Consider the following 14,146-nt stretch of genomic DNA (forward strand, 5'->3'; position numbering starts at 1 on the left):
GACTGCCACTCCATCATCTGTCCACGGATAGCTTGTCCCAAACTGGTTGCTGCTGCTGTTACTGTTGCTTGGTTGAACCTCTGGTTGCTTTTCTCTGCACCCAACACATCAGATATTTGAGTGGCGGCAGAAGTTTTAAAATATCAGACGTCAACAAGAACTTATCAAATTGAATAGATTGTATATGGAAATAGAATGATCCTTTTGTCAAGAGAGAATGCAAATAGGATAACTAAATCATGATGATTTCATCAAATGATAATATACACTTCTTCCTGTTAAAAATAACAATCAAAATATCTTTCTCTTTTTTGTTTATTTTGGGCAGTGTTCTCACCTTTTATACGTATAACTGATATAATCATACGACCACTTTAAAACAGAGGTTTATGGTAGATGAAGTAATGGGCAGATAAAGCTCCAGTATCTAGCCATCGTTCCCAACGTTCAAATCCCAACACGGACATCCACCTACCAGCCTGCTCCGTCCAAAAAAATGGAAAAAGAATGAAGAGCCACCTACTTCCACATGGGAAGAGCTGACATATAATTTCCCTTTCCTACATAAATCTACAGGTGATAGAAGTCGCTGTTGCCACAGGAACTGTCTGAAATAAAAGAAAACACATGTTAACTTTGTTCAGTAATGAAGTATGCCTGATTACTGAATCGATATTTGTCATGCAATTTCATAGGCAAATTCAAATCTAAATGATATCTAATTAGGTCCAGTACGTATCCAACCCGTTCATATAATTGTCACAACTAATGCCTTTAAAGTACAATTCTATTTAAAAGCAATTGCTCAAATTGAATCTAAGTTCGATTACTTAAAATCCACTTATGTTCTATTTGCTAAGGCTGCTCCAACCTGAATCCGAACTTGAAAATCTCAGGTCCAAACGCTACCCATTATGGTCATATGACATCCGATAAAATTGTAACAACCTGAATCTGTACTGTTCATGGCCCCCCTGATATCTAATCAGGTGAACGTGGTTTAGCTTATATAAGAAGCTAGCAAAAGCCTCTGAAGGAGAATTTAGATTATTACCCATGCATTTGCCAGACCAGCTCTTGATTTTGCTCAATTGAGGTTAAGACATGCCTTATAAGACAAAGTCTCTCTATACAGGAGATAATACTTTGTTCCTGGGGTTTGAGCTTGCCATTTGGAAAGTCAATGGCTGATAGTAGCATCCACCAAAGTTTTCTTGATGTAGAGAAAGAGGAAGACCAACTTAATTAAGGAGAAGGTCAGCATTTTTCCGTTTTGAGTCTGTCCCATTGGTAACACAAACGCAGTCCTTTTCATTCTTGGAACACCGGGAACAGGTCTTCCAAACATTGTTGCTGTAATGGAAGAATTAGCACTTCTTAGTTTAAGCCTGACAAAGCTTGAAATACTTGACCCCTCCGCCAATGAGTTCCTGTAGGTTTTAATCAAACACAATGACCAAGCTCTTAAGCTTGGTACCCCTCTCTTCATCTTGTTTGCTAGTCCACCATGCTCCATGCAAGCTTTGTTGCAGATATTTTATTGAAGTGGCCAACAGATGCCAAATACGTTGGAGCATAATCCCACAATGCTAGAAGCCAAACAAATAGTATAAAAGACTAGAGAAAGATCGCTGTTTGGCATTAGGAACAAGGTGTGGCTGTTGTATGAATCTGCTTCAAAATTGAAGAAAGTGCATGGAATACTTGAACAATTGTCTTATATGAATCTTGAGGTAGATTCATGGAACATTCACATGTTGTTCCTAATGCCAAACGACACCTAAGGTACGAAAGAAGCCGTCAACAGAAAAGAAAGAAAAGAATAGTTCCAGTGGTATCCCACGCTGTATTCGGATGTAAACGTTCTTCAAAAATGACCTTCACCATCTAAAGTTCTGAGAAAATTTTGCTATATACTAATCTGGTAATGAAATTTGCTGAGCATATCATTCCTCAAAATCTTGTCCCATCCCTTTGTTTACTTATTACAACCCATATTGAGATGTGGAGTCGAGAAGTTCATGGATATCCTAGTTACGTTCTTTTTTCTCCGTAAGGATGGTTCACTGTAGTCTTCTTCTGAAGCTATTATATGTTGAATGAGTTGCACTTGGGACTTAGATGCCAAGACATCACACCTCTTCACAAAACTTCAATTTTGTGGGAGAAAATAACAGCTGTTTCTGTGCATGTGATTCTCCCTATTATCCTTTGTTGGTTGTCTTCAACACGGCATTAAATCAATTGGAACAGACTGCGATACTTGTCCACAGATGCTTGCTGATTTCTTTATGATGAATCTTATGCACAAAAGATAAAAACTCAGTTGTATGGACCAATTTCTTGTATCGTTTTAGTGACTGTGATGGCATTTCTTCGGATGTGCTTGAAAAATCAAAATGCATCATGCCCTGGTTTGTGTTGCATCTTCACGTGAACGATGAATAGCAAATACGATATCTTGCAGTCTTACATTCAATATTTTCACATGCTTCGCTTAAAATATTATACTGAAAACATCTCGTGTATAAAATTGTTTTATATATCTTGATCCTATGAAAAATGAAGACAAAATTATAAAAAACCGTCCACCAAAAGAGAAAATCAAAAATGGGCACTTACGTTTTTGAGAAATTCACAGATTGCCATGAGCAAACAATCTTAAGTGGTTCTTTATAATTTTTTTTAAAATAAATAAATTTAAAAAAAATGATTTGGAAATAAGATCAAAGACAAAAAGAGTGAGAGAGGAAAAAGATGGAGGAAGGAAGAGGGATAATTACGAGTTCAACTTGGTTTTCATAACCGATGAGGACAACTTTAATCTCAAGATCAACATTCTTTAATACCATCAAAATAACCGATGAGGACAACTTTAATCTCAAGATCAACATTCTTCAATACCATCAAAATAACACGCTTCAAAATTTAAAGATGGTTTCCAACCTGACTCGTTGCACTACTCATTATTTGAAGAGAGAAAAAAAAAGATTGATCATTAGAATATAAAGCGCATCTCGGAGCCAAGGAGGGTCCACATGGGCCCTGGCCCCACCTCAAAAAAACTTTTTAAAAAAACTTTACATGTGCATTTTAGAAAATTTTACTTATCTTATATTAATTTTTTTAAAAATGATGTTTTGGCCCGTGTCAAAATTTATAAACTTTAATTCAGCTCTTGTCATGAAAAATGTTTAGCTCTGCCCCTATCGTTCACCTTCACCCAGGGGCGGAGGGAAAGGGGGGCCTGCCCATAGCCCCACCTCAGCTAATGAAATTTTTTTTATATTAAAAAAAAATAATATTATTTAATTGCGTAGTGTATTTTTTGTATTAGAATTCATTTTGGCCCTACCCTAATCCAGAGGCCAGACTGCCGCCTGCCCCTGAAGAAAAACCTGGCTCTGCCTTGCCTTCACCTACATCAATTTGATACGGCTGTTTGCGATTGATCGTAGAAAGTTGGGCACCTCTTTGATGAACTTCAAAGTTGAGCACCTCTGATGAACTTCAGTTGGGCAGCGATTTGTTCATCTCTCATTTGTCGGGAGATTTTTTGTAATTCTTGGAAAAAAAAATCACGACTTAAAAAATATTCAACCAGTCGAATGGATAGACTCAAGGGCCGAATTCCATATCTGCCTTTCACTAGTCATGCATTAAATAAAGCCGTGAAATTAGAGGCCATGCATGCATTATTATGAAAAGGACGCCTCTGGAACATATCCGGGCGGCTAAGAAACTAATTTGCCGGGCAAATGCCCCGGTGATGAACATTTTTAATTTCTAATAGCATTTCTTTGTTTAATTTATGGATTTATTTAATTGTCAATTAGCTTACACTTGGGGAGGACCTGACCAACGTCAAGGAATTTGAATTATTGCAAGCACTTATAAAATCGGGCCTGCAGAAATAAAATCCACAAAATGACATGTTAGAATAAGTAGGTCCGTCTTTTGCATGTGGTCCAACTTAAGCTATCTCCCTCTATATATATATATATATATATATATATTTCGATTTTTTTTAGAGAGACAAAACTCTCCCTCATTGCACCATTAAAACAATTTTTATCGGCTCATATCGGGTGAGCGAAAGGGTCAATCCCACCGTTCGAAGCAAAACCCGAAGGCCCCCCCCATTCCCCCGGCCTTCGGCGTCCTGAGCTGCATCGGTATCAGTGATAGAACGAGACACCATTCAACTTAGATGCTGTGCCCTATCGCCTTAAGACACAGAAACATAGCGCCCATGAGAATTGAACTAGAGACCTGCTTTTTACAAATCTTTACATTGATACGGTATGATGTTTTCTCCCTTCATGATTTTTGTGAGCACGCAAGCACAAACTTTATTTTAAAATTTAGAAGAGTATTTTGTGTGAGTATATATGGATGTTGTTCTTGAATCTACATAATTATACGCTCGCTAATAAGAAAGGAAGGAAGAATCATGGAAATTGGAAACCAAATGAACTGATATAGTGATAAAATTTGATCAACTTTCACCAAGCAAACTGCCCACGCGAATTAACTTTATGGGTCACTTGAATGACATTCAAAGACACTGTTTCAGGGTTAAAAACAACATTATTCTAGTTTTGGTTTGTCACTTAGATAAATAAACTAAGTTTTTGGGACTAATTAAAAACTTGGTTTTCATAAAACTACCTTAGATGAGGATATCATCCAAATACCCTTTCAAGTCTTCAAAAATATTAGAAATATCAATGGATCATATTAGGATTTATCATATGATATCCTGTTTGATCATTGCATAGCAGTTGTTTGTTATGTCCTGTCAAATGTGATCGTGAAAGGTCCCAACCACCTGATGACACGTGGCACACATTGTGCCATATGTCGTCAGGTGGTTGGGTACTTTTCAACCAAGGGCATAGCACCAGGTGGTTGGCCTCTTATGTGACTATTTAGGTATTGCTTAAGTTGACTTTGAGTCGCATTTGAAAATCCATAAGTGAAATTTATACAACCATAGATATCGCTGCACCTGAATGTGACCTCAAAAAATGATTGAACAAGAAAAATCAACTCTATAATGTATCTACACTTGATTATATGCTATGGAAATCCAGTTTTTTTTTTTTTAATCGAACTAACTAGTAGAATTCAGAATCGAATAAAATATCAGATTATATCTGACCAATTGACAACCCCAAAAGATATGTGCAACATTTCAAAGTGTAAACTGACTTGGGAATAGTTTTGTATACATCAACAATTTGGAGAAAAGATTATGAATATATATAAAGCTTCTTACAAGCCTTATGTCATACATACTTTTCGCAACCCTTATGATTTGTGATTCATGTCTAAATGATTTTCACGTTAGTTAATTAAGGTTATTATCGAAGATTCAATACAATAGAGCATGTTCGAATCGCAATGGCGTCGGTAAATAAGATGGCAACAAATAAAAACAAACCAGTCTTCTTCTCCGGCTCGGGTTAATGTATGAAGAAGAAAAGATGATGCAAACCATTCTGTGATTGATGATAAAAATGGAGTAATTAACAAATTTTCAGTCAGTTGATCGATAAAGTCGCCATGGATGGACGCCTGTGCCGCATGATCTTGGTACACTTGGCGCGGCAGAAGAACTGCTCCTTCGCCCAGTAGCGCACAAGCTTCATGTAGGGGGCGAGCTCAATCCTCCCCTCTTGCAGTGCTCTGTCCAACCGATCCATCACGTCCTCCACGGCGAGGTCAGCGGCGGAGCTCTCCAGCACCACCCTCGACTCGCCGTCCACGCACTCGAGCATCTCCTCCACCTCCGCCTCGAGGCCGCGGACCGCCTGGTTCTCCTCCAACCAGTCCTGCAGCATCTCTGACCGCCAATTCACGGCCTCGGTTCTCTCTTGGAGCAAGAACCTCTCGCACTCCAGCTGGGCGATGGCGTCTTCGAGCTGCTGGGAGTGGTCCCGAAGAAGAGATTGCCGGGCGAGGAGCTCGTTGATGTCGGCGGTGGATTGCCGGCGGAAGGTCGCGACGTCGTAGAAGAGCGCGAGGGCCAGCCGATCGATCGCCTCTTGCTTCGAGATGAGAAAGGGATTTGGGGGACGGCGGCCGGCGGTGGCGGAGGAGGGGGGAAGGGGAGAGTATAGGCGGAGGATGCGCTGAAGGTTGCGGGCGAGGTCCGGGAGGTTGGATGACGGGTATTTCCAGGAGAGGAGGTAAGGGGTGAGAACGGCGCCGGTGGTGCTGTCGACGAAGGGGTGGTCTTGAATTACGGCGGTGGTGGCGGAGAGGAAGGCGAGGGGAGGGGCGAAGGGGTAGGTGGGAGGCAGCCATATGGTGAAGGGGGTGGAGGCGATGGTGCCGGTGGCGGAGAGGAGGTAGAAGGTGGCGCCGTCGTCTGCGGTGAAGTGGTCGGCGCGGGGGGAAAGGGAAGAGAACTCGTTGAAGAGGGCGAGGAGGTCGGCGCGGATGAGCCACTTGAGCCTGTGGTGTGTGTAGGAGAGGGAGAAGGAGCCGCTGCGGGCGAAGGCCGTGTCTATGAATCGTGCTGCAGACGGAGCCATGGCGTCCTCCTGTAGTATAGAGAGAAGCCGAGGAGATCGAGTTAAGTACTCAACACTGCTTCTCTTATTGTTGAGACGGTCAAGCTCTTGTTCTCATCTATTTTTATAAATCCCCTATAGATTACATCTCGAAATCTTCAATTTATAAAGATTTCATTCTTTGGTGTTCTAGATTTTCAGTTTTCTAAGGCAGAGAGAAACTAGTTGGCTAGTTGATCTTGGATTATCTGCACAGGTGGTAGAAAGGCCATACAATTTTTAATTGCAGATTTTCTCGGTGTCAAATTCTTCCTTGTTTCTTTCTGGTGTGAGTTCAGCAGCTATGGAGGAAGTTGACCAGCTTAAGGAAATTTCTAATCTTCTAAAATAATAGGGGTTCATTAATAAATTTTAAAAGTATACTCTTAATAATTAGCAAGATTTTAGAGTTTCTCTTGCTTCAAGTGACGGTCTTCAAATCTTAAATCTAGCAGCATAGTTTCAAAAGTTTTTTTTTTATGCATAGAACAGAATTTTCATGAGCTCAAAAAACTGGATTGTTGGATTTGAAACCCTTATAACATGAATCATTTTCAATACAAAGATAAACTATGCCGTTACTTTTACGAAAAACCACGCTTCAAAATTTTAATTACATAAAGGTGCAACTTTTATGAAAATTTCCTTCCGTCGTCTTACCAAATCTGAAAATTGCTAGATGGTAGCGTACTCATTGAGAAAGCTCAGACAACACAAATGGCTGGGATGGGACTCGATCCAGGGTCTGAACCGTTTAACTTTGAATTTTTATTAGATTTCTGCACATTATTATTCCATCCAACAAAACAAAATAGGTAAAGCAGGAAAACCTATTAAAAAAGTTGTATATGAAAATATGTAATTTAATATGGTTTTGAGATATTGATGGAATTAAATTATCTGACCGAGTCAGATTTTATATGTATTTAAATAATCGTATCAAAATACCTACATTTCTATAGTTGACGGACCAACGATTGGAGGAAAGACATTTAGGGCTCCTAATCTTGACCTGGTGAGTCAAGTCAAAGAACTCAGAGGACTTCCTATCCCTTTCAAACATAAATGTTGGTTATCACGCATGTCACCATTTGTAGTTAAAAAAAAAAAAAAGTCTAAGCGCTACTACTTAGGCTGACCAGCAATGCTACGCTCCTCGGGCCAACTAAATTTCCAAACAATTAGTTTAAGAACTGTTTAAAACCTGAAACTTTTAGGAGGAAAGTCCAACCTTAGCCCGTTGACAGCCAGTACACAAGTCAAGTTGTGTCGTATTTTTGAATTTTGGAATTCAAATATCATGCCATAGTTTATCGTTATATTTAGTCGGACAACATGTGTTTGAATTATTTTAAGGGGCAAATCACAGCTGATCGGATGGGGAGTCGGGAAGATCGATTGCATGTCGGAGGTTTGATTCTCTTGTGGGCGCTAGCTATGCTCTTGGGCCGGCCATGTGAGGTGGAATGTAGCACTAAATTGCTGGTGCACTTTTTTGATATAAGGTTCTAATGCAGCCCTAAACCCTAAAGGCAGGAAGAGACTTAATTTTTAATGTGGCGGCTCTCACTCATTCATGTACGAAATCTCAGTTCAAACATATGAACTTGCGCGTATGGAGCTAGCCAAGTGCTTAATGAAAACCTTACAAGTATGGCGAAGGTGGCTGTAAAGTCGTTCTGCTATTTTATGACAATCCCATTTAAGATGTTGATGGTTCTACATGAGGTCTCAATGAGCTCATGTTCAATATCCTTTTACAATGACAATTTCCAACTGTGGGCAAATCCTTGAAGCAAAGTTAGATCAAATGCCTTTAGAATAGGTCTAAATTTGTGAACCTGCACATCATTCAAGTTGTAATCAGTTATAGCTTTGATCACCAACTTGCATTAGCTAAGCAAACTCAGTTCCCCTCATACAATGGAATCTCAATTTCGCATATATATATATGCATATCTACTTAAGAGAAACCACTTTCAGCATAAAATTGTCAAACCTTATGCCTCTAAAGTTTTTGCTTACTTGAAGACCTATGTGAACTTGTGGTGCACCATACCGTTCAACTTGAGTGTTGTGTTTGTCACTGTTTGCATGATAAATGAATAACGCACCAGAACACGATAGAAGCCATATATAATTTGACCATCAAAACCCTTTAATGTAATCCACCTTGGCGCTTGGTTGCAGAAGCTTAAGGATAACACTATAAGTTTTACAAATATTATATGGGTCTTATATAAATTCATGGTCTCTCTCTTTCTTCAGAATTTTAGTTAAGTACATGAACAACGTTCGTCGATATCCTTCTTCCACATTGATTGCTTTATAGAGAAAGCCCTTCGAATCTTAATGTCATATTACATTCAATTTCTCTTCTTTTAAAATATAAAAAACTGTTTTCCAATGCAAAAATTTAACATTTATGTTAGGGACGTGGATGTATGGGATATCTCATCGAACTGCTTCCAAGTTGGCCAGAGGCAAAAAGAATTATCTTTCGGCAGCAAAAATGTATCCGATTTAGATTTATGAAATGACATTCAACCGGATTCAGATTCAGTTCTGAGTAAATTCCAGATAGGATAATAAGCATCATTATGGCAAGCTATCTTTTTTTCATATCCAATATTCATATATACATTTTGAATTCACTTGTGAATCCAAAAATTATATCAAGATTGGATCCAAGCTATAAATTCTGACGTAAATATGGTCTACACTTTTCTTCATTCGTGTCTGAATCTAAATTTGAATCCAAATTAAGATGTACTTGTACGTCCCCCATTTTTGCAGCCATTCTGATTGAAACAGGAAAACTGCCAAGATCAGAGGTAGTATGGAGTGGATTTAAAGCTTCAAGAGGAAGAAGGTGAATGAGGAATGACTACAAGGGAGAGAACCAGGAAAGATAAAGCTGGTGCAGTTTGACGTCTCTCTCTGCAACTTTTTTAACGAAAGCAAGTTGAAGAAAGTATTGGCTCTCAGGATGGGAACGAAATTCACATGACTCGAAGAAACTGCAGCAGTTATCATGATGAAAAAGAACAATAAAGCAGAGAAAAGATGCACCACTTTAGCACAAAGAACTAGTTTTTCATGATGAGCATCGCGCACACGCAGGTCACGAGAAGAAGTTAATGACATTTTTACTTTAGATTATAATAGCAAACCAAAACCATAGAGATATAAGGTGTGGCACTCGGTTCGAGGCGAAGGTAGGGGAGCTAGCACGGGCCGTTGGCTTTTTAGAAGATCAAATTTTATGTGTAAATTTTAAAATGTTTAGTTTATTGTGTATAAAAAAAGTTGAAAAAGTAAATTTTAATTCCGGTTAAAATTTTGAAACTATAGTTTAGTTCCTGTAAGTCCAATTCCTTACCCTACCGCTGCCTCGAGTGGTTTTATAACAAAAACTATTTCCATTAGGTAAACATTCAAAAAAGAAAATACCCTTCCATTTTAGACAAGTCAATAGGGAAATTTTCATTTTCACAAAATTTTTAGTTTGATGTATGTAAAAAAAAAAGTTGAAAAAATAAATTTCAACTAAGGTTAAAATTTTGAAACCATAGTCTAGCCCTTATAACGGCAAATTCCTATCTCTACTGCTGCCTTTGGTGGTTAGGCAAACATTAAAAAAAAATTACCCTTCCATTTTAGACAAGACAGATTGAGAAATTTTCATTTTTTTAGTTTAATGTATATAACAAAGTTGAAAAAGAAAATTTCAACTCCGGTTAAAATTTTGAAACTATAGTTTAGTTCTTATAAAGGCAAATTTCTATGTCTACCACTACCTTTGGTGGTTAGGTAAACATTATAAAGGAAATTACCCTTCCATTTTAGACAAGACAGATTGAGAAATTTTAGTTTTCAGACTCATTTCCATTTAACTCATTTGAAATAAATTAATTATATTTTGAGATTATTATAGTGGGACTCACATTTTTGCATTAGAAATGTTAAATTAGAATTTGAAGTAATCTTTTTGGGAGGCCAAAAAAAAAAGGCAGTTTTAAATTTCTTTTTTTTTCAATATTATTGATGTCGTTGAATTACTTCATGCCTTTAATTCATTGTGTTTATGAGATGTGTGTTTGCGTCAATACAAAAATTATTTAAAAAGTAGTGGCTTTTTTTACAATTATGGGTAAATGCTATGAAAAAAAAATTCCAAATCTACCTGTTTGTCCATGTAGAGATAGAGAATGGGAAGCAGAAAGAACAAGAGCAGTAGAGTTCCTGGTAGCGATGATGGAACACCTACCTCTCTCTTGTTTCTCTCCAAATACAAAGAGCAATTGATCCTCATGCCTTTGCCAATTACATAATGTGTGTTTGAAACTTTAGAAGAAAGTGCAACTTAGTGTGAAGTCAGAACTGTGTGTTCTCTTTTAACATGCAGAAGCAACCTCCAGAGTTTCATCACCTACCAACAATTTCATGATGGAGTAGGAAAGTTCTAAACCTCAGTAGCCAGTAAATAAATGTGTCGTGGGAAGCAACATGTGAGGAGGAAGTAAAGAAATAATTGTTTTGAGATATATATTTGTTGGAGTAAACCTAGAGCAATGCACAGGTTCAGGTATAGAATATAACAGACCGGATACCAAATTTTTGCTTCCAAAAAATAACATGATTAAGCAGTGGCGGAGCCACATATAGGTTGGTGGGCAGTTGCCCACACGAGCTTCTCAATTTTCTTTCATTTTTACGTTAAGATCGTTTAATATTTACTTTGTTATACATGTAAGTGTCCGTTCTCCAAAAAAAGAAAAAATTTGGCTCTGTCACTCTGATTAAGAGTAGTGATTCAATATTCACAATGAACAACTTGTTTTTTAAAATAAAAACATAGTATGATTGGATCAAATGTTTTAAGAACGCGTTTTAAGAACATAATGGTACGTTGTGAACCGGCCAAAAGTATTAAAATAATATTTAAAATAATGAAAATATCGAAATTGTTAAGAAAATATGAAAACCTAGAAGGTATTTAAGAAGAAATTTTTAGTTGATGCATGCTGCTCCTCCTGGATCGGACACCGAATGAAATGGATTCGACTCGACCCACTGAGATGTGGACGGAATTGCGGTCCCAAAAAGTTGGTGGGACGTTGCTTTCTTCATGAGGTTCGCCACCGACCCTTGACTTGCACCACTAGAGCACAATGTCCAAAATGCCCTCAAATCCAATGCCTTTGTCCCGAGAATTGAACCGGGTCTGTTTCGAGTTCTGTTGTATTGGATCCAACAGTGCAAGTGGACCTCGAATCACAGGTCCAGTTATGGATCCGGAATGTCATTGATGAAGTTCAGCCTTCCGTGTCCTTGAAGGGCCTTGCCATCCCCATCCTCCTCATTTTTTATTTAATTTACAATTAAATTAAATAAAAAAATCAGTTGTCTTATATAAAAATTTTAAAAAAATGACATTTCGGTCTATATCAAAATTTAGAAATTTTAATTGGCCTTTCCTCATGAAAAAAATCCGACTTTGCCCCTGCACGTGATGAACGGGATCCTTTTCCTGATATAAAGACGGGATCAGATCCGGTTTGTGACCAATCTCAACCTGATTTAGACATCCGTGATTTTAGTCATATTTGATCCAAAATCCATCGTCAATATGTGATCTGGTAAGGTTGCACCTGCCATGAAGTTAAGTTGTTAACTTGGATCCAATGACACAAAAAACCCGATCCAGAATCCGGATGTTGCTGGACCTAATTCATCAGTCCATAATCCAAAAACAAAGAAAAAGAGTGACCTCTTTGAGGAGGTCCCCTTTAAGGTTGTGTTTGATAAAATGTGTGTTTTGGGATATCCTCATTCTAAATAGCAGTTTAACATGGTTTTAAGATTGAATGGGGAAGGGTCCGACCTTAAATTCATGGATCTGTGATCTTAGAGATCTACTTAATCCGTGGTGAAACAAACACAACTTAATATATATATATATATATATATCGTCTCCGCGCAATCTCTCTCTTCATTATAATGCCACAATCCCACTTGGAGGATTGTAGAAATTGTTCATCAAACACCGGATTTATGAGGGCAACGGATGTACCCTTACTTCACCTTGAATGCAACAGTAAGGTTGATTTCAATGTTCATTTTGGGCAATGAATGTGTGTGGACACATGGAGGTCTGAAGCTGGTTGGCTTGTCCGACGTCTAGTGAAATTAAAGCTTATAACCAGATGTGGCATGGTTTGAATGATATAATTTGTCCCCTCAAACAGGAGACATAAAATCCGGACTTTGACAGATAACAGACCCTTGATTTTTATTTATTTATCCTTTATGACCAACCTCAAGATAGGCACATTTCAACCGAAAACGATTGACCGCCTTGCCCTCGAGCATTCAAGTCAGTGCGCATAAACTTAATTACAACAGTACCCTTACCTTTTTATGAAGACAAAGTTGTGAAGATTTTTTTTCGCTTGAATGAGGTTGTTATATTTATTTATATCGGTAGTAGAATATGTTAATTGGAGTGGTTAGGTGGTACATCATATGTGCAGAAGCATCTGATGAAGACTTCAAAGTACCAACTATTCTAACTAAACCATATGAGAAATGGATAAATAATTATTCTAGATTTTTATTTTAGCCATTATTATTATTATTTAATATGTATTTTAGCCATTATTATTATTATACCACCAAGGATCTGGTGCTACTGTTATTATCAGATGGGTCCTAAAAAAAATGAAAAAAAGAAAAAAAGTTGGAGCGGGAGTCAAATTAGGGTTAATTATCATTTGATTGGAGTTGTATTATTATATATGTAATAGGATAGATCAACCCTTAGCTTTGGATTCCAAATTTTGAGCAAAGGCACGCATTGGATCTTCCCACCCTTTTAATTAATCACACGATGATTGTGTTCCCGAATCCCACGACACCGGATTCAGCGGAACATCCGACCCGGATCCAAGTTGCTGGCATCCCTAATATTATGTTAATGTCACTACACAAGCACTCATTTATTTTTCATACTTTAATATGTTGCAAAAGTAATATCCGTTACTCTATCTTTGACCGCCAAAGGTCGATCCGTGAAGCTGGTCAAATCTAAGCGGCTAAGCCCATGTTATTCTCTGCGTGGTCAAAGGTCAAAACCGGGCATATTTTGACAAGGAAATATAAATTTAAGAGTAAAAATTTGACATAAAATATGACTTCCATGGAAAGCTTCCGAAAATTTTCAGGAATACGCTTGTGTTTTATGTTACTAATTTTTTTTTTTTCTTTTTTAAAACGGATCCTGTTGTCCCAATTTTTGGTGTCATCTTAGGCAATGTTTTCGGTCTTCTTTGTCCTAAGGCAAACAAGCCAAATTTTAACAAAGACAGAAACATAATTTCTCAAATTTTTTACATAAGTTAAGCTAATAAAATTTAAAATTTAAAATTTATTTTTTAAAATTCCAATGGAGGGGCATGGCTCCTGGTGAACCCCTTGCCTTGGTCCTTGCAAGTCGAAACATATGAAAATGACACCGACACAGCTCTAAACCCTAAAAGCTCTAAACCCTAAAAGCAAGAGAAAGAAAATGTTTCAACTTTTGA

At 37.8% G+C, this 14,146-nt stretch overlaps 1 protein-coding gene across 1 annotated transcript; it reads right to left on the reverse strand.

The window, feature by feature from the left end:
- Nucleotides 1–5,490: 5,490 nt before the first annotated feature.
- Nucleotides 5,491–6,731, reverse strand: LOC116266734 (protein ELC-like). The gene has a single exon (XM_031648047.2). The coding sequence runs from the start codon at nucleotides 6,540–6,542 to the stop codon at nucleotides 5,547–5,549; it is 996 nt and encodes a 331-aa protein (XP_031503907.1). The 5' UTR covers nucleotides 6,543–6,731; the 3' UTR covers nucleotides 5,491–5,546.
- Between the last annotated feature and the right edge of the window lie 7,415 nt (nucleotides 6,732–14,146).

Source organism: Nymphaea colorata, chromosome 1, assembly GCF_008831285.2.
Source record: "Nymphaea colorata isolate Beijing-Zhang1983 chromosome 1, ASM883128v2, whole genome shotgun sequence".
Classification (NCBI taxonomy): Eukaryota; Viridiplantae; Streptophyta; class Magnoliopsida; order Nymphaeales; family Nymphaeaceae; genus Nymphaea; species Nymphaea colorata.

Excerpts from the sequence above, each read along its gene's own strand:
- LOC116266734 (XM_031648047.2), bottom strand. The coding sequence starts at position 6,542 with ATGGCTCCGTCTGCAGCACGATTCATAGACACGGCCTTCGCCCGCAGC.